The 27,434-nt window shown below is 35.6% G+C and overlaps 1 protein-coding gene across 1 annotated transcript in view; it reads left to right on the top strand.

The window, feature by feature from the left end:
- TOGARAM1 (TOG array regulator of axonemal microtubules 1) overlaps window positions 1-27,434 on the top strand; it is a 78,006-nt gene that overhangs the window by 15,892 nt on the left and 34,680 nt on the right. The window contains exons 2-8 of the mRNA XM_060096282.1: window positions 805-961; window positions 3,922-4,056; window positions 10,371-10,664; window positions 11,977-12,239; window positions 14,459-14,691; window positions 17,714-17,814; window positions 21,457-21,609. Coding sequence (XP_059952265.1) covers window positions 805-961; window positions 3,922-4,056; window positions 10,371-10,664; window positions 11,977-12,239; window positions 14,459-14,691; window positions 17,714-17,814; window positions 21,457-21,609 — 1,336 coding nt within the window. The remainder of the gene's footprint in view (window positions 1-804; window positions 962-3,921; window positions 4,057-10,370; window positions 10,665-11,976; window positions 12,240-14,458; window positions 14,692-17,713; window positions 17,815-21,456; window positions 21,610-27,434) is intronic.

Genomic DNA, 27,434 nt, shown 5'->3' with positions numbered 1-27,434 from the left:
AATTTCTTGTGTGTTCACTCAATTTTTAAAATGTTCTATAGCTATGATCAATGTGAAATGATCCAGAGCAATTGAGGCCATCGTTGGTGAAGAATTCTGAACACTTGAATCATGCTTTCACTTAGTTCTTTAACTATGATTAGGTAGAAATTCAAAATTCTATCCTGGCACTTTTGTACCTTAAGGATCAAAGTGTGTATGTGGAAAAGGAATTGGAAACTATAAAGTACTAGACGTATATAAAGTATTATGTACTTGGTTTTGACTGAAAGACCTATCATACAGAAATTTCCTAAGGGAACCGTGACATAGGTTACATTTGCATTAGGGCTGCAGAATATGGATAGTAAATTTGTCTCACTAAGAATAGTAAAATGGGATGCTTACAGGTTCAGTGATCTTCAATTAACATTTATTGTCCAATGCTCAAAGATGACATAGTGTGACTGGCCATGCTGCTGAATCAGAAATGTCCTTTTCTCTATTCAAGTTGTCATTTCACTCTTTTTGTCATTTGCTTTCTTTCCTTCCTAGCTGCCAGGTGTGTACTCTAGGAAGGTAAGGTACAGAAAAGGTTTGGGGTGAGATATAAGAAAGAGGAAAAACTTAGCATTTCTATCATGGCATGAAAAAATACTGCTAGTGTACCATACTGTATGTGGACGTTTATCTGTATCATTGTATATTTGATAAATTTATTATTTTTCTTTTAATCTGAATTTCATAATTAGGTCTAAATTGTGTCATATTTATTGCCAAGTAGACTTAACCCACATTTGCTAATTTATTATTCTGTTCTTTTAGTTTTCAGCCAATGATTTCATTCCATCTCCAAAATTAAAGCCCTCTCAAGGAATGCCAGTCAATGATGGTTTATGTTTTAGCAGAAAAAGAGTGTCAAGAAACTTATTTCAGAAGAGTTGGGAATTTAACTCAGATTCTCTTCCTACATGTGCTGCTGGTAAGTGAAAGTTGCAGGTAATGGAAATTTTGAGCCAAGTTAAAGATTGCTCTAAACTTCATGGTTCTTTTAAGAGCTCATAGAACTTATAATCTAGTAGACAGTTCAGATTCAATAAATACTTGTTAAAGATCTGATAAGAATGGACAGTTTGACATAATTGTCTCATAAGACCCTGGGAGTGTTTCTTACTGAAATCCTTTAAGTAGTAATGTAAGGCAATATTTGCTTAATCAACAACCCATATTTACTGAGTATATCCTATGTGCAGGTACTTTTCTAGGTAATAGTGATATAGCAGTCAACAAAAGAGGGAAAACTTTCTGCCTAATAGGTCTTTCATTCTAGTTGGACAAAGCAAACATTAAATAAATGCAAAACAGAGTAGGTTAGATGGTGATAAATGCTATGGAAAAAAAAGCAGAAAAGAGGAATATAGAGGAGGGGCTACTTTAAATAAAGTGATGAAAGAAGGCCATATTCAGAAGGGAATATTTGAAGCAAAGCACATAGATATCAAGAGAGAACAGCGAATAATTCCAGGAAGAGGGAACAGTTAGTGCAGAGTATGGGACACGTTTGAGAAAGATCAAAGAAGCTAGTAAGTCTGGAATGAAATGCGTTAAGGGGAAGAGAAATGGAAAATTAACTTGAAGAGATAATAGGGATTCTTATTTTAAGGCCTAATGGTCTTTCGAATGAACTTTGGCTTTTACTCTGAGTGAGGAATATTTTTGAGGAAAGAAGTAACATCAGTTGCCTTGCTTTCCAGGCTTGTTTTGGATGTTATATTTGAAATAGATTAAAGGAGACAAGGGAGAAAACAGGGAGTCTGTTGTAATCCAGGCTAGAGTTGATGGAGGCTTTGACCAGTGTAGCAGTAAATGTAGTGAAAAGTGATTGGATTCTGAATATATGTCAAGGGTACAGTTGATATGATTTGCTGATGGGTTGTGTAGGAGTGTGAGAGGGAAGTCAAGAGTGCTCTAAGGTTTTTTGGCCAGAGCAACTGGAAAGATGTTTAATTGCCTAAGTAAGTGTTACAGAAAGTAAATATTATGTAGTTCAGAGAACATGGTCACTATCATGGGCCTTATCAGATAGAAAAGGCATTAAAGAGGAGATAGTACTTGAACTGCATCTTTTTGGGATATATATGATTTAAGATGTTAGAGGGGAGGTATGAAGAGAGCAAAGGCTCACATTAGGAATGGGCTTGAGATGTTCTGGCAACTGAGTAAAGGCAAGATTCATTTTAGATGGTCAAAGATAAATTGGGATGTGGGGAGCCCTTGTGTGCTAGATTCAAAAATTTGAGCTATAGGGAGCTAATAGAGATTTTTTCTGTTAAGGAAAAAAGAAGCTAGGGTTACAAGGTTGTTTACAAATTGAATAGAAATGAATAATCAGGAAAATATGACTGGATATAAAAAATAAAGAAGGGGCCTCCCTGGTGGCGCAAGTGGTTGAGAGTCCGCCTGCCGATGCAGGGGATACGGGTTCGTGCCCCGGTCTGGGAGGATCCCATATGCCGCGGAGCGGCTGGGCCCGTGAGCCATGGCCGCTGAGCCTGCGTGTCCGGAGCCTGCGCGTCCGGAGCCTGTGCTCCGCAACGGGGGAGGCCACAACAGTGAGAGGCCCGCATACCGCAAAAAAAATAATAATAATAAAGAAGGGGAATAAAAATTTCAAGACTTAGTACCCAGGTAATTAGAAAAATGGTAATGTGTTGACAGAACGAAACCAGTTAGGAAGGGAAAATGGAGTATAACATAAAGATTGAGTTTGTTTTTTATTTAAGATCCAAATGGTATCAGTTATTGAAATTTGTTTGCTATGAGTTCAGACACAATATTTAGAAAACATTGTTACCCTAGGAGAATTTATAGACCTTTATGCAGTAGAATTCCCTAATATTTTCATACAAAAATTAAGTGTTATAATGATTGTGTAGTTGAATGTTTATTTAATAGACAAAAAGAAATGCAAGAATATATCCAGTTATGCTTGTACCATTACTTGGGATTTTTATAAGGCTCATGTATTTTTGTACCATCTGGAAGTTCTTACCTAATTTTACAGATTTTAAATAACGGAGACAACATGTAATTTAATGATAGATTGAATGATATGAATTACAAGTACTATAGGGATTCAAGAAAGGAAAAGATCATAGGTATGGAAGTGGTTTACAACAACTCCAGGAAAGAGGTTGGACTTGAGCTGAATTTTAAAGAAGGGAAGTGTTTGTGATTGGCAGTGAGGCAAGATTTCAGGAGAAAGTATAACTGAAGCATGGAGGTAAGAATTACCTTAGAAGATGTCCAGTACATGAAGGATAAAGGGGCTTGAAATCGTAGAGAAAGAATTATAAAAAATCAGAATTTTAGAAATACATACAAAGGGTTTTATAGATGAATAAACTAAATACCAAAGAGATCAATATCACCTTCTTTTCTTCAGACTTATTCCCCTGCCCAGGAATAACCTTTACCAGCCACAGGAAGGGGAAAGGGATCTGGGAAATATGCCTGGATAAGCTTGGAAACTGTGCAGATGCTGTGTTACATGTTAGGAAAGAAAGAAGAGTCCTGCAGTAGACCTTTTTGGGTAGAGTGTAAATGTACTTACAAATACTGGGAAGAGGGAAAGCCAGGTCTGGAGAAACCTTCCATGGTGAGAGAAGGGAGCATGTAGGAAGAAACTGCCTATGTACATATTTTTCAATATATTTTTCTTTTCTCTGTACTTTACCAGTCTGTCTTCTGTCCTTTAACCCCTGTCACTGATCAGATCTGCCAATAGCAAAAGCTTTATCCCTTTCTTGCCTTCGTGGCTCACTGTATATATACTCCTGTATTTATTCCCACACAAATGACACCAACATTTGTGAAATTAGATGTGTTCATGAAATAAAGTTAACTTCTGACTTTATGTTTTTCTCCTCCTTCCTTCCAAAGGCACCACTGGGACTCATCAGACAGATCTTTCTGGGAAACGTGGACAACTTGGATTTTCACAGATATGTAGTAAAACTGGCAGTGTGGATTCTGACTTACAGTACCTGGGGACAACTAACAGTCATCAAGATAAAGGTTTAAATTCCAACTTTATTTGGATACAGATGATTTATAATTATTATGTGGGGTTTCCAAATCTACTTTATGTGTTATTTTGGGTAATTATACTCATTACAGAAAAGGATGTTGTATTTAAAAAAATTTTTTTTAATCAAATTTTTTATAACTGTTATCCTAAAATGTTAGATTTAGTAATCTTGATATATATATATATGACTAATTAAAATTAGAGAGCTTAGAAATTCATGGTACAGATGAGCATTTTAATACCAAGTAATTGGAAATAAAATTATCCATTAAGGATTACTGTGTTAGCAGAAGACAGTTATTTTCCATAACAGTTTTAAATTTTAAACAATTTATTATGGCTCCTGTTAGGAACCATAACTTCCTGACTAGCTATCATTTCAGATATCTTACATATTTATAAGATATAGAACAAAAGGGAGGGTTTGAGGCTGGCTGTCAGTCATATGAATTTTGGATATGAAGATGTTTCTTCAATTTCTATGCTAATTAATAGCTATATCAATTATTATTTAGTAGAATCAAATCAAATATTTCTAGAGATATTTTGATTTTGTTGTATATCCTTTACTAAAATTTTTTGAGTGATAGGGTTGTACTTCTGTCTTTATTTGTTGATGAAAATATAATGCTCATTAGAAATTAGTGAAGATTTAGTTAATAGTAAAGCACTTACACTTTAGCCATCCTTTCCTCCACCCACTCCAAAGGGCCACATGACTCCATAAAGTTTTTCTTTATGGTGTTATTCCCAATAAAATAGTTTATCTTTCTTAATGATATAGGTTTTTTTTTTCCCAAATCTGCATGAGATACCTTTGTGACTGGTGATTAGTAGAAACAGAGAGGCTTCTCTGTGTTGCTTAGCCTCTTCCTGTTTTGGATATCCCGGAATGATTACATTACTTTTGTAGACTACCTCCACTCTCAGTGTTTAATCAGATCTTCATAGTAGCTCTGGTTTTTATAACCTCTCAGAATACTTGTTAGAGCAGCTACTAAAGGAATATCATGTTTTTCTAAGGTCAAGGTTTAACTTACTAGTAGGTTGTGTATGTAAATTTGTGACCACTTAAGTCTCCAATAAGATTTAGGTAGAAGTAGAGGTCCTAAGCATGTCAGATATGAATTAAAAGTAAATGATACATGATATACATAGTCATTTAAGTCTTCAGAAAAATGTTTTATTTGTTATATACATAAGCTAGGTCTGTTGTCTTAGAAAGTCGTCAAAAAATTTTAAGGAAAATTTGAGGGAACCTCTAAAAGATTACAAATAGACTTTTTAAATTGAAGTATAGTTGATTTATTAGGTTGGCCAAAAAAGTTCATTTGGTTTTAAGTAAAAATAAAAGACAAATTTTTCATTTTCACCAAGAACTTTATTGAACAGCATATTCATTAACCAAACAAACTTTTTGTCCAACCCAATACAATATTATGTAAGAAACAGGTGTACAATATAGTGGTTCACAAATTTTAAAGGTTATATTCCATTTATAGCTATAAAATATTGGCTATATTCCTTGCATTGTACAATATATCCTTGTAGCTTATTTTATACATAATAGTTTGTATCTCTTAACCCCCTACACTTATATTGCCCCTCCCCTCCTGTCCCTCTCCCCACTGGTGACCATTAGTTTGTTCTCTATATCTGTGAGTCTGCTTCTTTATTGTTACCTTCACTAGTTTGTTGTATTTTTCTTTTTTCTTTCTTTTTTTTTTTTTTTTTTTTTGGTGGTACGTGGGCCTCTCACTGTTGTGGCCTCTCCCCTTGTGGAGCACAGGCTCCGGATGTGCAGGCTCAGCGGCCATGGCTCACGGGCCCAGCCGCTCTGCGGCATGTGGGATCTCCCTGGACCAGGGTACGAACCCGTGTCCCCTGCATCGGCAGGTGGACTCTCAACCACTGCGCCACCAGGGAAGCCCTAGTTTGTTGTAGTTTTTAGATTCAAATGTAAGTGATACCACTCAGTATTTATCTTTCTCTGTCTGACTTATTTCACTTAGCATAATAGCCTCCAAGTCCATCCATGTTGCTACAAATGGCAAAATTTTATTCTGTTTTGTGGTTGAGTAGTATTCCATTGTAGATATATACCACATCTTCTTTATCCATTCATCTGTTGTTGGACACTTCAGTTGCTTCCATATCTTGGCTATTGTAAATAATGTTGCTGTGAACATTGGGGTGCATGTATCTTTTCAAATTAGAGTTTTTGGGGTTTTTTCAGATATATACCCAGGAGTGGAATTGCTGGGTCATATTGTAGTTCTATTTGTAATTTTTTGAGAAACCTCTATACTGTTTTCCACAGTGGCTGCACCAATTTACATTCCTACCAACACTGTCTGAGGGTTCCCCTTTCTCCACATCCTTGCCAACATTTGTTATTTGTGTTCTTTTTGATGATAGCCATTCTGACAGGTGTGAGGTGATATCTATCTCCTTGTGGTTTTGATTTGCATTTCCTTTCCCTGATGATTAGCAATGTTGAACATTTTTTCATGTGCCTGTTGGCCATCTGCATTTCCTTTTTGGAAGAATGTCTATTCAGTTTTTCTGCCTATTTTTTAATCGGGTTGTTTGTTTTTTTGGTGTTGAGTTATATGAGCTGTTTATACGCTTGGATATTAATCCTTTATCAGTCATACTATTTGCAAATATTTGTTCCCATTTAGTAGGTCGTCTTTTCGCTTGTTGATGGTTTCCTTTGCTGTATAAAAGCTTTTAAGTTTAATTGGGTCTCATTTGTTTATTTTTGCTTTTATTTCCTTTACTTTAGGAGTTGGATCCAAAAAAATACTGCTGCGATTTGTGTCAAAGAGTGTTCTGCCTATATTTTCCTCTAGGAGTTTTATAGTATCCGGTCTTACATTTAGGTCTTTCATCCATTTTGAGTCTATGTTTTGTATATGATGTTAGAGAAATGTTCTAATTTCATTCTTTTGCATGTAACTGTCCAGTTTTCCTAGCACTGCTTATTTGAAGAGATTGTCTTTTCTCCATTGTTTATTCTTGCCTCCTTTATCGTGGATTAATTGACCATAAATGCATGAATTTATTACTGGGCTCTTTATCTTGTTCCATTGATCTGTGTGTCTGTTTTTGTGCCAGTACCATACTGTTTTGATGACTATAGCTTTGTAATATAGTCTGAAATCAGGGAGTGTAATTCCTCCAGCTCTGTGGTTATTCGGGATCTTTTGTGCTTTCATACAAATTAAAAAAAAATTTTGTTCTAGTTCCATGAAAAATACCATTGGTATGTTGATAGGCATTGCCCTGAATCTGTAGATTGCCTTGGGTAGTATGGTCATTTTAACAATGTTGATTCTTTCAATCCAAGAACACAGTATATCTTTCCATCTGTTTGTGCCATCTTCAATTTCTTTCATCAGTGTCTTATCATTTTCCAAGTATTGGTCTTTTACCTCCTTAGGTAGGTTTATTCCTAGGTATTTTATTCTTTTTGATGCAATGGTAAATGGGATTGTTTCCTTAATTTCTCTTTCTTTTTTTAAAATTTATTTATTCATTTATTCATTTTTGGCTGCATTGGGTCTCCATTGCTGCGCGCAGGCCTTTTCTAGTTGCGGCTAGTGGGGGCTACTCTTCATTGCAGTGTGTGGGCTTCTCGTTGTGGTGGCCTCTCTTGTTGTGGAGCATGGGCCCCAGGCACGTGGGCTTCAGTAGTTGTGGCACGCGGGCTCAGTAGTTGTGGCTCGCGGGCTCTAGAGCACAGGCTCAGTAGTTGCGGCACATGGGCTTAGCTGCTCCGCGGCATGTGGGATCCTCCCGGACCAGGGCTCGAACCTGTGTCCCCTGCATTGCTAGGCGGACTCCTACCCACTGCACCACCAGGGAAGCCCCTTAATTTCTCTTTCTGGTAGTTTTTTCATGTTTGTTTTTTGGCTGTGCCACACGGCTCGTGGATCTTACTTCCCCTACCAGGAATTGAACCCAGGCCCTTGGCGGTGAAAGCGTAGAGTCCTAACCACTGGAGCACCAGGGAATTCCCTGATAGTTTGTTGTTATTGTATAGAAATGCAACAGATTTCTGTATATTTTGTATCTTGCAACTTTACTGAATTCATTGATGAGCACTAGTAGTATTCTGGTAGTGTCTCTAGGATTTTCTGTGTATAGTATCATGTCATGTGCAAACAGTGACAGTTTTACTTCTTCCTTTCCAATTTGGATTCTTATTATTTCTTCTTCTTTTCTGATTGCTGTGGCTAGGACTTTGAAAACTATGTTGAATAAACGTGGCAAGAGTGGGCATCTGTGTCTTGTTCCTGATCTTAGGAAATGCTTTCAGCTTTTCACCACTGAGTATGTTAGCTGTGGGTTTGTCATATGTGGCCTTCAGTAGCTTTAGGTATGTTTCCTCTATGCCCACTTTCTGGAGAGGTTTTATCATAAGTGGATGTTGAATTTTATCAAGAGCTGTTTCTGCATCTCTTGCTATGATCATAAGGTTTTTATTCTTCAGTTTGTTAATGTGGCATGTCACATTGATTGATTTGCAGATATTGAAAAATCCTTGCATCCTTGGCATAAATCCCACTTGATCATGGTGTAGGATCCTTTTAATGTATTGCTGGACTTTTTTTGCTAGTGTTTTGTTGAGGATTTTTACATCTATGTTCATCAGTGATATTGGCCTGCAATTTTCTTTTTTTGTGGCATCTTTGTCTGGTTTTGGTATCAGTGTGATGTTGTCCTCATAGAATGAGTTTGGCAGTGTTCCTTCCTCTGTAATTTTGTGGAATAGTTTGAGGATAGGTGAATTGATAAAACTCACCTGTGAAGCTGTCTGGTACCAGAGTTTTGTTTGTCGGGAGTTTTAAAATTACTGACTCAATTTCAGTACTGGTAATTAGTCTGTTCATATCTTCTGTTTCTTCCTGGTTCAGTCTTGGGAGATTATACCTTTCTAAGCAGATAAAACATGGTACAATGTAGTGGTTAAAAGCACAGGCTTGGGAGCCAGAGTGCCTGAGTTCATATCCCAGCTTTATAATTTCCTAGTGTGCGATTTTTAGCAATTTACTCTGTCATTTTTTTATCTATAAAATAGGAATAGTACCAACCCCACAAAATTGTTGTGAGGATTAAATTAGTTAATGCATATAAAGTACTTGGAACACCACCTGGCACATAAACATTAGCTCAATAAATATTAGCTCTCATCATTGTCATCATAGTCTTCATCATTATCATTATTACCATTATTGGATTAATTATCTATGTAGAAAATCCAAAAGGATATACAGAAAACTATTAAAATAATAAATAATTTAGCAAGGTTGCCAAATATAAAACCTGAAAGGAAAGGTCAATAAAGCTCCCAGACACCAGCAACATTCAGATAATGTAGTTTTTAAGAAAGATTATAGTATCAACAAACTGCGTAAGTATCTGGAAATCTAACAGAAGATTTGCATACCATTTATTATGAAAACTAAACTACTTTTTTGAGAGACATGAAAGAAAGCCTGAATAAATTAAAAGAGATCCTATATTTTTAAACAAGGAGACTCAGTGTCATTTCTGTCAAAATCTCAACAGGATCTTTTATGGAACCTGACAGGCTAATCCTGAAATTCATATGAAAGAATGGAGGACCAAGAATGGCCTAGATAATTCTAAAGAAGATCAAAATGGAAGGAGACAACATGATTACTAGAGTTAACACTGCTGTGTGGCATACAGAAAAGTTGTTACGAGAATAAATCCTAAGTGTTCTCATCACAAAGAGAAAATTTGTTTTTCCTTTTTCTTTTCTTTTTATTGTATCCATGTCAGAAGGTAGATGTTCGCTGAACCTATTTTGGTAATCATTCCACAATGTATATATATATATATATATCAAACCATCATGGTGTATGCCTGAAAGTTATACAGTAATGTATGTCAACCATCTCTCAATAAAACTGGAAAAAAAATGGAAGGAGACTCATCCTATCAGCATGATGATAAATAAAAAACATTGTGGTGCTAGTGCAAGAACAGACAAAAAGACTAAGGCAACCAATAAGAAGCACCTAAGAATAGACCTAAATATACATATGGGAGATTTATAGATGAAAGAGAAACGATGTGTGACTCAAAAAGTGGCATTGGGAAAACTGGACTATCTATATAGCAGAAAGTTAACTTAGGTCTTTACCTCACATCGTACAAAAATATAAATGCCAGATGGGATTAAAAACCTGAATGTGAAAAGCAAGAAAACTTAAAACTCTTAGAAGATGTGTATAAATAAATTACATTCTCTTTTGTTTTATTACAGTTTATGCTAGCCTAAATTTTGGCAGTAAGACACAGCAAACATTTGGTAGTCAGACAGAATGTACTTCATCATACTCTGGTCCAAATCCAAGTTCAGGAGGCTTCATTCATCCATCCTATCCTCTCTCATCACTTCGAACTAGTCCAAAGCACACGTCTCTTACTGTATCTCCAAAGAAGTCCCAAGATAATTCCGTTAATTTCTCAAATTCCTGGCCTCTTCAAAGCTTTGAAGGAGTTTCAAAGCCAAGTCCGCAGAAAAAGCTTGTCAGCCAAAAGTCATCTGATCATACAGGTATACATGATGGTAAAAATTAATACTTTGTTCAAATTTATTTGTATGTTCGAATAATTACTTTGAAGTTCGGGTTGTTAGATCTTTAAAAGCTGGTAAATTGTGTTTTATTTCTCTGAATTAGTAAATATTTAAGAAATTTTTAACAGAATGTTAAATAGATCAAATGTGTAATATAAAATTCAATTGAAATTCTCATTTCTTTTTTTTCTTATATTGGCACTTCAAAATCCTTTTTCGGAACTAAACAAATAATAATGCTTTATAATGTACATGAACAGGAACAGCCTGAGATCCTACTGACAAGTTTTAGCTTTACAAATATAAAATATCATTCATATATTTATTATAATGTCTAGTATTTATTCAACATTTATTGACTACTCTCTGTTAAAATTACGTCTCTGTTAAAATTATTTTGATGGTTTTTCTACTACTTGCTATTAACTAAAATATTCTTTTCTTAACAATAGCCCAGTCCAAAATCATAAAATTAGCATGTTAGCTTACTTAAGACAGATTCAGTCTCAAAATAAGAAGTCTATTAAAGGCAAGCCCCATGTCCCAAATGCTTTTCTATCCCTAGCCCCTGAGGTCAGATATTTCACCTTTAAACTACCCTACAACACAAATGTTCCAGTTTATAATCATAAGGTCAATTTATTGCATAGTCAGCCGATTTTATTACTTTCTCTTAGCACTGTCGTCATTCTCTTCTTTAATTTATTTCTGTATTTGTCTTTCCTCCAAAATCAGATATTGTATTGAAAGCTGAGACATTATTCAACTTGTTCTCCCTAGTGCCCAGTATTACTGCTTTGCACATAGTAGTCATTCAAGTGTTGCTTACATAGTTATATCAAGCCAGATAATTAACCCTTCTAGCTTATTATGGACTTTACAAGTATTAATCATGATGATGTGTATGAAGAAATTTCATGGAATTCCCTGGCGATCCAGTGGTTAGGACTCTGTGCTTTCACTGCCAAGGGTGCGGGTGCAATCCTTGGTCAGGGAATTAAGATGTCACAAGCCATGCAGCGCGGCCAAAAAAAAAAAAGATTCACTTGGTATATAATATTTTTATTTGATATGAAAGGATTTTGGGTGGTCCATTTTTGTTATACTTGTTAGGGGACACTGATATTTTTATCTCATCTTAAGAAGTAGCAATCTTTATTTCTAGTAAAATATAATGTGCTTTTTAATTTAAAAACACCTAATCCTAAACACTTGTGATTTTAATGCTATTGATAACTGTTTTTCAACATGAAGTCGAAAAAAAAAAGTAAAATATGTCTTTTTCATGCAGGAGAAAATTCTCAAGGGAAACCTTCTCCAGTTCAACTTACACCTGCCTTGGTGAGATCACCATCTTCCCGACGAGGCTTAAATGGGACCAAGCCTGTACCTCCCATACCACGGGGTATCAGCCTTTTGCCTGATAAAGCTGATTTAAGTACAGTGGGACCCAAAAAGAAAGAGCCAGAAGACATTTGGAAGAGTGAAAAAGATAGTCTTAAAATTGATCTTTCAGAATTAAATATCAGGGATAAAGATTTGGATCAAGAAGAGGTTAGAACCAAATATTTTCAGTAATTTTTAAATGCTTGTAATTGTCTATAAATAATAGTTGTTATTTAAGGAAAAATCAAGTACTTTTTATCCCATAACATGGTGTCTTATTTGTAAAAATATTTTATGTTCACAATAGAAAACGTGGAAACTATAGTGAAGTATTAAGAAGCAAATTCATCACACCAAATTCCACTACCCAGAATAATTTATCACTGTCACTCTAGTGTCTTCCCTTCCAGTATTCTGTGCATATATTATTCCTTTTCAAATTAAAAGTACAGATAATATAGCAATATACCCATGCACTAACCCCTACCAAATGAACAATTTGTCATTTTTGTTTCCTACTTTTTTAATAAATGAAACATAACATAGTTCCCTCCCCAATCCAGTTTCTTTTTCCTCTTCACTGGAGGCACCACTGTTACCATTAGTTTGTGTGTTTTATGTATTTATGTACTTTTTATATTGATATAGTAGTATTTTGATATATTTATAATGTATTCATATAATTGATTTTGGCTTATTTCTAGTCTTGCTATTGCAAACTATGCTGCAGTAAACATTCTTGAGCATGTCCCTTGTGCATACGTGCAAGTTTATTTATCTTTATGAAATTGACATCATATTGTATTTTCATCTTTGAATCCTAGATCACTCCATTTATACTATAAAAATGTATTGCCAATATGATAACTCTACATATTGATTATGCCAGAGAAGGGATGTGGCTGCTATGTTACTTTGGATTCAGAGCACTATTTCCACAGATGCTTCCTTTTTATCATTTCAGTTTGCCTGATGTCAGGTTGAAAAGTGTTTTACATTAACTATGTAAACTGAAACACCCAATGATGATATTTTGTGGTCTTATTTTAGCCTGTTTTTAAGACGTAAGGCATCATGTACTGATAGTTTGCTCAAAAAAAATTAATGCATATTCATTTAAAAAGCATTTCTTTAACATTAAGCATGTGTAAAACTAACTTATAAAGAATCAAAATTGGTTCTTAATGAATTAATTAGTCATTCCAACTTCTAATGGCTTGTAAAATCTTTTCTTGTTTTTTTCTTTTTGCTTTTGTTTTTCCAGTCAGAGTCCAGTGGTACTATGAAGGGAATTTATTTACAGGAAACAAACTTACAGAAGAGGCATTTTCCTGTGTAACTCATAAATTTCATCTGATCCTACATATTGTTTTTTATGATAACTTAAAAATAGTCCTTTTAGGGCTTCCCTGGTGGCGCAGTGGTTGAGAGTCCGCCTGCCGATGCAGGGGACACAGGTTCGTGCCCCGGTCCGGGAAGATCCCACATGCCGCAGAGCGGCTGGGCCTGTGAGCCATGGTTGCTGAGCCTGCACGTCCGGAGCCTGTGCTCCGCAATGGGAGAGGCCACAACAGTGAGAGGCCCACATACCGCAAAAAAAAAAAAAAAAAAAAATAGCCCTTTTAGTGGGTACTTGAAAGGGTAATTTCTTTTTTATAATCATTAGTAAATATACGTGGATACTAATGTTTTTGGATATTCAACCTTCCAAGGATTTACTAGGGAAGTGGCTGTACTATCGAATCAACTATTATAATTGTTATAATCAAAATATAAGCAAAACACAGCTTATGTATATTTCTGAGTTCCTTAATTTGTTCAAGGCTCTATTCCCAAACTTAATATATATGTGATAAAGATCTCTACTCTGCATTTTTATAAATACTTGTCTTCAGAAGTTATATACGATGATCTATTATTCTCTGAACTCTAACACTGGCAAGCTTGATGTAAACTTCAAATTTAGAAAGCTGATTACTTTTTGCTGAACTTCTCATAGAACTTCTAAATAGCCACATCAGCACACTATTGACCTAAGGTTAGATGGACCTCTGTGACTTCAACTGTGCTACCATCTGATTCAGTGATTGACCTATGAATGAATTTTTACAATATATTAGTCATTGTACCCAGTGCTGGAAATACCATGGTGAATAATATCTTGAGATCCTTCCTCTTAAGGAACTTATAACCTAGGAAGTTGTTTATAAATAAATACCTGAGTGATGAAATCTGTATTTATACTATGTACAGATATGTTTACATCCATCTTGTTAGTATTGGGTTGGAGAGTGGCTAGCTAGGTATAGTTATTGGAGTTTGAAATTTAAAGATAACTTTTACTTATATAATTATTTTGTAAAGTTAATTGTTTTATTTTTTTTTAGATGCAGAGCTCTCTTAGGTCCCTTCGTAATAGTGCAGCTAAGAAAAGAGCAAAACTGAGTGGCAGTACTTCTGATCTTGAAAGCCCTGATTCTGCAATTAAGCTCGACTTGACTGTGGACTCTCCATCTCGATCTTCCTCTCCAAACATCAGCTCTTACAGTGAAAGTGGAGTTTACAGCCAAGAATCTTTGACTTCTTCTCTGTCAACAACTCCCCAGGGGAAGAGAATAATGTATTTTATTTTTTGATATGTTAAATGAATTCTGATCTGTAATTTGTAGTCTGAAGCTCTAATATCATATTTTTTAAAAAAAACTTTAAGACCATTTTCTAGTTTTTGAAACGTTGAAATACATTTAAAAGACAACAGAAAATTTACAGATATTACCTTGGTTGGCTTTGGTTTGGGGTGGTGGTGGAGAGACAGAACACAACCCCAACTAAATTAATATAAATCCTAGTCCCAAAGCCCCACTTATTCTTATGCCTATCTAAGATTTATTCTAATATTCCTTGTCCTTTAGCTCTTTTCTGTATCATTGACTCTTTGACGATTGACCGATAGCTGATATTACTGTTTTCGTTTAAAACTCAGCACCAGTTTCCTCTAATCGATGGATAAATTCCACCCAGCCATTACCCAACTATTTCTTATATTTTGTTATTCCATTATCTTGTGTGAGTTTAGGACTCCATGCAGTAGCTTTTGCAGCCCTCTTAGGAGTTTCCTTACCACAGCAGTGCTAGAATTAGAGTCCTGGTCACCCCACACTGACAGCATAGCAATTCGACAAACTTTTCCAGATTACCTCAGGAACCTTTTTTTTTTTTGCGGTATGCGGGCCTCTCACTGTTGTGGCCTCTCCCGCTGCGGAGCACAGGCTCCGGACGCGCAGGCTTAGTGGCCATGGCTCATGGGCCCAGCCGCTCCACGGCATGTGGGATCTTCCCGGACCGGGGCATGAACCTGTGTCCCCTGCATCGGCAGGCGGACTCTCAACCACTGCGCCACCAGGGAAGCCCCCTCAATAACCTTTAAATCGTAAACAGTGATCCTACCTTGATTTCTGAAAATCTCTGTGACCCTATTCTAGAATTTTGGGGAATCCTTTCCCTCTTTATTGTATTTTATTTTATTTTTAAATTTTATTTTTTTATTTTATATTGGACTATAGTTGATTTGCAATGTTGTGTTTCAGGTGTATTCCTCTTTATTTTAGACAAAAACCTAGGAGTAGAATTACTAAGTCTTGGGTAGATGGACATTTAACTTTTTAAATAAGTGCTAAGCAGTTTTCTAAGATGCTTGTGCAATTTTATACTCCTGTCAGCAATGTATGAGAGTTCCAGTTGTTTTACATCCTTATTAACCTTTGGTGTTGTCAGTCTGTTTAATTTCATTTTCCTTTGATTTTATCCATACCATGTTGACATATAGAGGTAAATATTTAAAATTAAATTTAAATTATTTTTACTTAAGTGAACTAGAACCTCTAATAGGTAGAGATTACATAATCCAAGGAGAGATGATGTTCTGTTGAACATTAATGTAAAAGGGTTTTTTATTTCAGCAGTTCATAGAATTAAACCAAATTTTTGTGTCCCATTGTGAGAGGTTTGTCTCATTCCATGATTTCCTTTCCCACATTTTTTAGCTGAAACAGCAGCTTATTTTGCAGTTGGAAATTTTTTCTTACTGGAAATTCCTTTGTTGTAATTACCTATGTAGAGTAATGCAATATATTTACAAAATGAATTTGGAATGGCTATGTGGGCTGGTGAAGCAATTATGTTTACATTAAGTTACCAGACATTTAAAATATATACATTTATCTCTTAGACCTAAAGTTTTTCCTTTATCTTACATGAATGTGAAATTTTATGTTACATATTCTTACAGTTTCAAGGTTCTGTAATCTGGAACGCAATTGGGAAGGAAAGTTCATTTTATATTGTTGATATAACATTTAGAATTCACTATTCGCAATATTGTTTCATAGTTATTCTCTTCAGATATTAAACTCCGTGAGAAAGGAGTTCAGTATACCCTCATTTGTGGACTGAATTATCTTTAATGAATTTAGTATTTCCACATTTTATTTTATTAGTTTAAGAGCAATTATTCTCAACCAGCTTACATCCTGCCTTAAGAATCATGGCCAAAGAAAGTCACTAGTACTTCTGCAGAGCTTTCATCCTTACGTGGGTTGGGAAGGAAAAATTATTGAGAACCACTTTCTAGAGACTGAACTATTTTCTTTCATCTAAGTCAAATACCCTCAATATAAATGTAAATTGACAGTCATCTAGTCTAGAGAAATTACTCTTTTAAAATATTTAACATTGATTTCTCACTAGGCCAATTAACAAATATGCCTACCCAACTACTAAGAATTGTACTTCTTTGTAAAATCTCTTCTTAATAATATCCATCACTGACTTATTGGCATTTTAGCTCTTACTGATTTTAAACAATTCCCTTTATGTACAGACTTAATATTCTTCAGTTTACTTTCTTTGTGAAACAAGGCCTGTAGGCCTTTATAAAGTCAAGAAAGTATAGCAAAAAATAGTCCACGAAGACAGCGGCGTTTGCTAAAACTCACTTGTTGCTGATCTCTTATAATATTATTAAGTCCCTATTTTTATATTATGTATGAAGGTAGATAATATACTAGATGATTAGAATCATTTGGCTTAGTTCTGGAATGGACTGTCTTTAGGTCAGGTTTTTTTTTTTTTTTTTTTTTTTTTTGCTGTACGCGGGCCTCTCACTGCTGTGGCCTCTCCCGTTGCGGAGCACAGGCTCCGGACACACAGGCTCCGCGGCCATGGCTCGCGGGCCCAGCCGCTCCGCGGCATGTGGGATCTTCCGGGATCGGGGCACGAACCCGTGTCCCCTGCATCGGCAGGCGGACTCTCAACCACTGCGCCACCAGGGAAGCCCCAGGTCAGGTTTTTTTTATCCCCTTACCCAAAGAAAGATTAAACAGCACAAATTGTAGTGTCTTCATTTCCTTTGGTAATCCTCTCATGAATAATTACGGATTGACCATATGTTGAAAAGGTTGGAAGTTCAAAAGGTGCAATAGGAATACCAATAAGAAATATTCTTAGCCATAGTTTATCATACTTGTTGCTGCCTCACTATCAAAGTTTAGTGAGTTAATAAAAGTATAGAGAATGTTTGATATATGAATGCTGAATAGCTCTAGATCTTCAATGTTTATTGAAATTACTTTGTTTCATTGTAGGTCAGACATATTTCCAACATTTGGATCAAAACCTTGTCTAACAAGACTTTCTTCTGCAAAGAATAAGAACTCTCAGGTAGCTGAACAAAGCCCCAGTGCAGGTATTTATGACTGTTTTATAAATATGTTTTATAGAAAGTATGATTTTTAAATGATTAAAAAATGATGGCAAATGTATTTTAGATTTAGAATTTTGTAATTACTAATTAAGACTAACCATCTTCTTAACTCCTTAAAAGGCCATTTTGGCAAGAATACTTATTATTCTTGGAAGAAAAAATACTTACCTGAATAATTGATACCCCTTAAACCCATAAGTTACCCGTTCTGGCTCCTACACCAGGACATTTTGATTTAATTGATACAGAATGTGACCTGGCCATCAAAGTTTTTGAGAACTCTCTAGCTGATTCTAAAGTGCAGCATAGTTTAGAAACCACCAGGGGCCACAAAAGACAATTTCTTTTAAAAATAATATTTAACTAGTGTAAATATCTTGTGTTAAGCATTTTGCAAACTAACCTGGAAATCACTAATTTATAACAGCAGTTCTTAGAAAATAGATTCAGGTATTAGTAATAAATTAGAAAAATACTTGAATTCTGATCAATTTAGGATGGGAACTATATGTTCTTCTTTATGATTTGTAAAACTATTGAATTATGAATTAATTGTAGCAAGTTGGGATATGATATTTATTTTTGCATGATCTCAGTGTGAAAGTCCTAACAACCTTAAGGTTTACCTTATAATTACTTTCCTAAAAAGCTGTGTGTGTATCTAACTGTTTGCTAAGATTTTAAATTTCTTCCTCCTAAATATATCTTAATTTCATCTCTTTTTAGTTCCCACTATCACTCTTACTCATTTTTTACCTAGCCACCTAACATTTCTCTCCAGCTTCAGTCTCGTCCACTTACAATCCCTTTCCCATAATGCAAAACTGACTATATTGCCCAGCCTAAATTTATTCAGAGCATTCTTCTTTGATCAGAGCCGTGCAGACATCTCCAGCTTCATTTTCATTTCCTGCTTTGTATGTTGTGATCCACTTAAATCAGACTACCTTCAGTACCATTTCCTATCTCTTTGCAGTTGCACATACTGTTTCTTCTGGATGAACTCTGAAATCCACACCACACCCCATTCAGCTGTGAAAACAACTCAGTTGCTTTCTCTGGGAAGCCTTCCCAATTCACAAATAAAATTGATATTACCTCTTCTGTAATATCATTACATTTTGCACTGACATTTTTATAGTGGTATTGCAATTATTTTACTTTTTTGGACTCTCAGATTCTTGATCCCCAGAGATTATTTACCCCTGATTGCCAACAAGTGCCTGTGATAGTTATAAAAGCCCAACTCAGCTATGTGTGTCTGGTATACTGGCTTCCACAAACCTTGTGTGTTAGACTAAGAGATAGTTATTCTACTAGGCACAGGAAGGCAATAGTATATTTGCTTTGGAGTCTGAAAGACCCCAGCTGGAATCCCAGTTTGATATTTTAATAATCATATTCTTGCTCTGTGCAAGTTACTTAATTGCTTTGAAACTAGTTGCCTCATCTGATGATGTAAACCTTGAGAAGGGTAGTGAAGATCTAAGTATATAACATATATAAAGTACCTAGTACATAGTGGGCACTTGGTAAGTATTTGTTCTCCTAAAGGGAAAGACCCAAAGAAATATAATACATAAACTTATTCTTTAATTCTTTTTTAAGGCTGATTATCCTAATAAATTATTTATTACTTTACAAATAATTTTTTAAGTTTGAAGAGACTTTGTTGCCAGGTTGTATCTAGTTTATAAAAATGGAACCATCTTTTGGAAGAATATTCTTGGAATTAGAAAAGGGTAGATTTAGAAAACCGAGATTTGAGTTTCCCTCTGACCCTAGTTGTATAACCTTGTGAGTCATTTAAATTTTAGTGGAGTGATAGGTCTTACAGTAATACACGCTTCTGTATGCGATGTTCAGTGTTTCCCAAACTTGTTTAATAGTCAGTGTTTCTCAAACTTGCCTAATCCTAGGAATCACTAGGAATGCATATAACATATAGGTTTTGGGGCCTCACCTTATACCTACTGAATCAATCTTCAGAGTTAGAAATCTGCATTTTTAACAAATAAGTTAGATATTTCTAGGATCAAGTTTTAGAAACACTATTATTGTATTTATTGTAAGATATTCTTGGTTAAATTTAATATGCTTCCAAAATGTTAAGTTGCTAATGGTTCAGGATTTTATCAATTTGGGTTTACATTTTTTGTTTATTTGGGATAGGGTTTGTTTTGTTTTCAGTAAGCAAGTAATTTCTACAAGTTTATTGTTGTTTAATTAGTGAAACATAAAAATGGTAATGCTCAGAATAAGGACTACCTGAAGATAAAAACAAAAATAGTTACGTAAAAATTATAAATTCATCTGTCTTCACATCAGCATTTCCAATAAAGATTTCCACATAGATTCCACTACTACCTACTATAGCACATTGTGCTGAATTTCCTGAATGTTGTTGTAGCAAACTTTTTTCCTGTAGCTTTACGTTAGTATCAACTATTAGTAGAAAGCATTTCCACCCAAAGCCAATATCTTTATGAGGCTTACTTTATGAATTAACTATCAAAATTAAGAAGAATTTAGAAAGGTATCCATGTTACTCCCAGAAGGTCTCTATCATTTAATAGCAGATATTTTTTAAATCTTTCTCAATGAATCTGACTTAGTGCCCTATACTCTGCAGTACTCTCTAGCCCAGTGGCCACCAGCCACCTCCTCTCCCTGCTGTCCTGTTTTTATTAAAATACCCTCAACAGTATGAAAAACAAATTATATTTTATTGTTATTACTTAATGGTTTACATGGCAGCTATACATAAAAATGGATGGTGACTTAAATATATATTGCCTAGGATTTTCCATTTAGTAGTTTTGTGGTTTTAACAGCTGCAAAGTATTAGTATAGGGTGTTCAGTTTAAACATTCAAATGTAGATTAAAATTTTAGGTATTTATTAAAAGGAGGCCTACATTAGGGTTTGATTTGTTTTTAACTAGGAATATAACATTTGTATATTTATGGTACACTAGTCTCTGAACTAATAACCCCTTTACATTTTCTTCATTCAATCCTCACAGAGGTTCTGGAAGAGCTACTACTATTATCCCCATTTTACAAATAAGCTTAAGTGTCTTGACCAGCTTCTGTCAGCAATTTAAAGCCAGGAAGCATAATTCCAGATTCTGAGCTCCTTTCCTATATAGTTTATTGCCTCCAAAGCCAGACCATGAGAGTGGGAGAAAAGAGAGAAATGGAGAATATAGGCCTCTCTCAGGAAGCAGTTTAAAAATTCTAGATTTAAAAAAATTCTGTTTTGCTGTAAAGTGTAAAATGTCGTTTAAACATTAAATGCCTGTCATGTTTTAAAAATATATATATTTGATTATCTCTTTCAAACATTGAATTTTGTATGTCATTGTAATTTTAAAGCTTCTTTTATAAAACGTGATAGTATGGCTTCTAATAAATGTTCTGATCTGCTAGTAAGGTAAAAAGTATTATAAAAATTTAAAATAAGATAAAACTTTAAAAAATTACTGAAATGTTATAATTTTTAATATTATGTTATTGAACCTTTTTAAAAGGTTAGAAGCCAAGATAGATTTAGAGGAGAGATATGTAACTGTGGTATTATATCATTCAAATAAATGTTTTATGTATTTTACTTATTTTATAGGGATTACAACATCCAATGTAAGCATAATTGGTCAACGTGTGAACTATGGGTTTGGATGTGGTGATTTTGAAGATGATAGGTCACATGACATTTCACCTAGTGTTTTAAAGATACAAAATAAGGAACACCCAAGACATTATAAGCATACAAAAGGTTAGTAAATTTCATAAGTTCATTTTTAAGATTCAGTGTCTCTCTGTAAGCATGCCAATAAAGAAAAACTAACTGAGGATCCTCAGTTTTGAGATTTTTCTTCTTACCCTTCTGCTGCTGTGTTGTTGTTTGAATAATTTTGCAAAATAGGAGAACACATAGGTTCACATATTAATTTATGGTTTTTAGTCTGAGGAGCCAATGCAGGGAAGCTATTACCCAAGAGGTTAAAACTAGGGTTTCCCTGCTGACCTTTAACCCCAGGATACACACACGCATACACACACATACAGACATTTTACCATTAAAATGCGACGGAGAAATCATGTGAACAAAGACTCCCAGGTGCCTATTTAGGTTGTAACTATGGAGTAAAACTGTGGAAACAGGAATATAATTTCCCTGTGGTAGAACCTGGGAAGCTTCTTTGTTATCACTAACCATTGTTAATAATTTACATTCCTTTTTTTTTTTTTAAACTTAGTAGCAAGCAGCACTTCTGTGACTGCTCTGTTTTTTTCGGAGATCCTATTTCAGCTGCATTTAAACTTTTTTCCTCAGGGTAAAGAGGAAGTGATTTTGTTTTGTTGTTGTTGTTTTTTACTATTTGGGTATAGTTGCTTTACAATGTTGTGTTAGTTTCTGCTGTACAATGAAGTGAATCAGCTGTATGTATACATATATCCCCTTCCTCTTGGACCTCCCTCCCACCCATCTAGGTCGCCACAGAGCACCAAGCTGAGCTCCCTGTGCTATATAGCAGGTTCCCACTAGCTATCTGTTTTACACATGGTAGTGTATATATGTCAATCCCAATCTCCCAATTCATCCCACCACCCCTTCCTCCCTCCCCTGTGTCCACACGTCCATTCTGTACGTCTGTGTGTCTATTCCTGCCCTGCAAATAGGTTAATCTGTACCATTTTTCTAGATTCCACATATATGCATTAATACATGGTATTTGTTTTTCTCTTTCTGACTTACTTCACTCTGTATGACAGACTCTAGGTCCATCCACCTCACTACAGATAACTCAATTTCGTTCCTTTTTTATGGCTGAGTATATTCCATTGTATATATATATATACCACATCTTCTTTATCCATTCATCTGTTGATGGACATTTAGTTTGCTTCCATGTCCTGGCTATTGTAAATAATGCTGCAGTGAACACTGGGGTGCATGTATCTTTTCGAGTTATAGTTTTCTCCGGATATATGCCCAGGAGTGGGATTGCTGGATCTTATGGTAGCTCTATTTTTAGTTTTTTAAGGAACCTCCATACTGTTCTCCATAGTGGCTGTATAATTTACATTCCCACCAACAGTGCAAGGGGTTCCCTTTTCTCCACACCCTCTCCAGCATTTATTGTTTTTTTGATATTGAGCTGCATGAGCTGTTTGTATATTTTTGGAGATTAATCCATTGTCAGTTGCTTCATTTGCCAATATTTTCTCCCATTCTGAAGGTTGTCTTTTCGTCTTGTTTATGGTTTTCTTTGCTGTGCAAAAGCTTTTAAGTTTCATTAGGTCCCATTTGTTTATTTTTGTTTTTATTTTTGTTATTCTAGGAGGTGGGTCAAAAAACAAAGAGGGAGTGATTTTGAAGGGTATAAATATTTCAATAGAGTAAATAGAAGTCAACTGTATTTAAGCATTGTGGCCTACCGGTAAATGTAAGGAGCTGTCATTTTTTTGAGTGTAGCCATCTTGGTTATCATATGGTCAACTTCTCTTGTTTCTGATCACCTTAAGTCATACATGTGCAGGTAATCAGGCATTTTAGACATGTATATTTTTTATGGAGCTAACACAAATTCAGTAAGAGGGAACTTGATTAGAAACCTTTTGTGTTTTTTTGTTGTTTTTTTGTTTTAGTTTTTTTGGTAAATTTCTTAAAATTTAATCCTTAATATAATTCATAGTATCTGTTCTTTTTAGGAGAGATCATTTGTCCACTGTTTTTACAAAAGAGAATGACAGTGTTTTTTCATATTTACTTACATATTTTATTTCTTATATAAAAAAATCAAGTGTAAAAATACTTTTCTTGGGCCTCCCTGGTGGCGCAAGTGGTTGAGAGTCTGCCTGCCGATGCAGGGGATACGGGTTCGTGCCCTGGTCTGGGAGGATCCCGTGTGCCGCGGAGCGGCTGGGCCCGTGAGCCATGGCCGCTGAGCCTGCGCGTCCGGAGCCTGCGCGTCCGGAGCCTGTGCTCCGCGACGGGGGAGGTCACAACAGTGAGAGGCCCGCATACCGCAAAAAAAAAAAAAAAAAAAAAAAAAAAATACTTTTCTTCCTAAAGGTAATATAATTTAATTGTTTTTAAATAATTGCTGAATATGTTCATTTACTGCCAGTGGCTTTTTTTGTTTTGGACAACAGACTCATAAAAATATTTGTATCTTTGGGCTTCCCTGGTGGCGCAGGGGTTGAGAGTCCGCCTGCCGATGCAGGGGACACGGGTTCATGCCCCAGTCCGGGAAGATCCCACATGCCGCAGAGCGGCTGGGCCCATGAGCCATGGCCACTGAGCCTGCACGTCTGGAGCCTGTGCTCTGCAATGGGAGAGGCCACAACGGTGAGAGGCCTGCGTACTGCAAAAAAAAAAAAAAAATTTGTATCTTTGATCAATAGTTAATTCTACTCCAGAAAATTACTTCACACTCAGACTTCCAACTCTAATATACTAGGTCTATCTGGCCAACAAGAATAAACATGTTCAAAACCAAACTTACCTTTCTTTCTGGATCTGCTCCTCCTCCTTTTTTATCTATTTTTATTAGCAGCATTACCATTTTCCCAGTTACGGAGACTTAAAACTTTACAGTCATTTTTTGTGTGTGTGTGTGTGTGTGTTATGCGGGCCTCTCACTGCTGTGGCCTCTCCCGTTGCGGAGCACAGGCTCCGGACGCACAGGCTCAGCGGCCATGGCTCACGGGCCCAGCCACTCCACGGCATCCGAGATCCTCCCGGACTGGGGCACGAGCCCGCGTCCCCTGCATCGGCAGGCAGACTCCCAACCACTGCGCCACCAGGGAAGCCCTACAGTCATCTTTTCTACTTCTCCTTATCCTCCAAGTTCAGGCAGTGACCAATCTTACCAATTCTTTTCAGTTTAATTTGGGCTTTCATTACTTCTTCCTTGGATAATTACAGTAGCCTTGTGATAAGACATTTTGTCACTTATTTTCAGTTCTTTTTAATTAAGGCTACGTGCTCTTCCAGAATTATCTTTCTAAGGTACAGTCATCATCTCTTCCATACTCAAAACCTTGAGTGGTTTTCACAGAATAAATTTCCTACTCTGTAGCATAATTTTTGAGACCCTTAATAATCTTGCCTCAGATTACCTTTCTTGCATTACCTCTCACTACTTTTCATGCCCAGTGCTCTAAAATTCTTAATACTAAAAGTTTTCTTGGTTTGTATGTACAGTCTGCATTGATGCCCTTTCCTAATCTTAATGTGTCCAGATCATGTCTGTTTTTTGAATACTGGTTAAAAGCCATTTCTTTAGGAAGCTTTCCCCATGTTTCTGGTCTGGAGTAGTATAAGATAAAGTTAAGATACTGTCATCTTCATATCCCTATTATGCTTTGTATATAATGGTGTTCATGCCACATGTTAAATGAATGGAGTGGTAACGAGCCAACCAAAACTAATAGTGTGGCCTTGGGCACAATCAGACAAAACTTGCATCCTCAAATAATCAGATTAAAGTAAATATTGAGTGCAATGCTGAAAGGAATAAAAAAAAACTTCCAAAAGAAATATTGGCAATGAGTGGCAAACGTGAATGGATTCCTTTTATAAGAAACTTCAGACTTTTTTAGGATTAGCTCTCAGAACCACCTCTTCTTCCTTTGCTCTGCTGGTTGTCCCTTTGAACCTGCCCATTTTCTAGCATATTAACCTGGAGCCCCAATTAATGATTTGAGAATGTGATTAACATGGATGCTTGGAGTGTTAGCAAACTAGATTCCATGAGTTAATATTTTCTCTTTCTCTGTTTGAATGAATGGGACAGAAATAACAACAAAAAAGATTATATAAGGATAGTTCATATGCAAAAAATCTTTTAAGCATATTTTTTCTTTATATGTTAGAATTGAGATTTGAGCAATATTTCTTTCAGTAATTCTTTGCTTAGAAGAAACTGTAGGGTAAAAAGTAAAAGTAACGTTAAAAATGATGTTATGATCACTGCTCATTAATTATTTCCAGTTCTCCTTTTGGCTAATCAGCAGGAATACACTTCTCTGACCCTTTGCAGTTAGATGATCACATGAGTTTCTTTAACCAATGAAACGTAATCAGAAGTGACATGTGGGTAGAAGGGCTTTAGAACAGGTTCATTATTCTCTTTTTCCATCTTCCTCCTGCCACTATGATTATGATATTCTAGGTGATGAACCCTGGTCCTTGAGTAAGGACTATATGGAGCAGAACCTCTCCCCTGTTTCAAGAATGAATATTATATGATTGAAAAATAAAGCTTTGTTTTGTTAAGGTAAAAAAAAAATGGTGTTATGTCAGCCTCTCTCATAAATGAAATTAAACTACTTAAATATGTTTTTTATGTGTTTCCTCATGAGATTTGTCTAATTATCAATCATCTCGTAATAGTTTATGTATAGATTTTATGTTTGTGAACTATTGTGGAGCATATTGTTCCATTTACTGAGATTTGTTTCTCTTTGTCACCAAACACTTTTGGGGGCTACCTGATGTTTCTGTCAGTTGACCCTAAATTAATTATATTTTGCTTTCCATTTTTTCTGCCTTATAACATTCATCTAACATTTATTGAGCACCTACGATGTGCCAAGCACTGTACTAACAGTCTCTGGAAAAGAATGATAATCAAAACTAGACATAGGTCCTATCCCCATAAAGCTTACAGTCTAGTAGGAGAGAGAGGATAATTAAATAAATAATCACAAACTGAGCTAGAAGTTAACCTCAGAAAGTACAGATTGCTGTAAAATTGACTTGATCTGTTCCTGGGGGTTAGAAGCTTTCCTTCAAAGTTATCCTTTTGTTGGTTGATTATCATATGGTGATTATTTTCTTGTATATCTTTTCCACTCTTTTTTTTTTTTTTTTTTTTTAGGCTGTGTCAGGTCTACGTTGTTGCACTTGGGCTTTCTCTAGTTATGGCAAGTGGGGACTGTTCTTCGTTGCGGTGCACGGGCTTCTCATTGCAGTGGCTTCTTGTTGCAGAGCATGAGCTCTAGGCATGCGGGCTTCAGTAATTGTGGCATGTGGGCTCAGTAGCTGTGGCTCGTGGACTCTAGAGCACAGGCTCTGTAGTTGTGGCACACAGGCTTAGTTGCTCTGTGGCATGTGGGATTTTCCTGGACTAGGGCTCAAACCCATGGCCCCTGCATTGGTAGGAGGATTCTTAACCACTGCACCACCAAGGAAGTGCCATCTTTCCCACTCTTAACCTTGGCATGTATAAACTCCTTAAGTGTTTCAAGGTTTCTTTTCTCTCTAGTGCCTAGTCTGAACTAGGTTTCTTTTTTTAATTGGAATATAGTTGATTTACAATATTGTATTAGTTTTAGATATATAGCAAAGTGATTCAATTATATATATATATTTCAGATTATTTTCCATTATAGGTTATTACAAGATATTGAATATAGTTCCCTGTGCTATAAAGTAAATCCTTGTTGCTTATCTATTTTATGTATAGTAGTGTGTATATGTTAATCCCATAGTCCTAGTTTATTCCTCCCTTCCCTCCCATTTCCATTTGATAACCAGAAGTTTGTTTTCTATGTCTGTGAGTCTGTTTCTGTTTTGTATATGGATTC

Source organism: Mesoplodon densirostris, chromosome 4 (genome assembly GCF_025265405.1).
Source record: "Mesoplodon densirostris isolate mMesDen1 chromosome 4, mMesDen1 primary haplotype, whole genome shotgun sequence".
Classification (NCBI taxonomy): Eukaryota; Metazoa; Chordata; class Mammalia; order Artiodactyla; family Ziphiidae; genus Mesoplodon; species Mesoplodon densirostris.
This window is presented reverse-complemented; position numbering and strand designations above follow the sequence as displayed.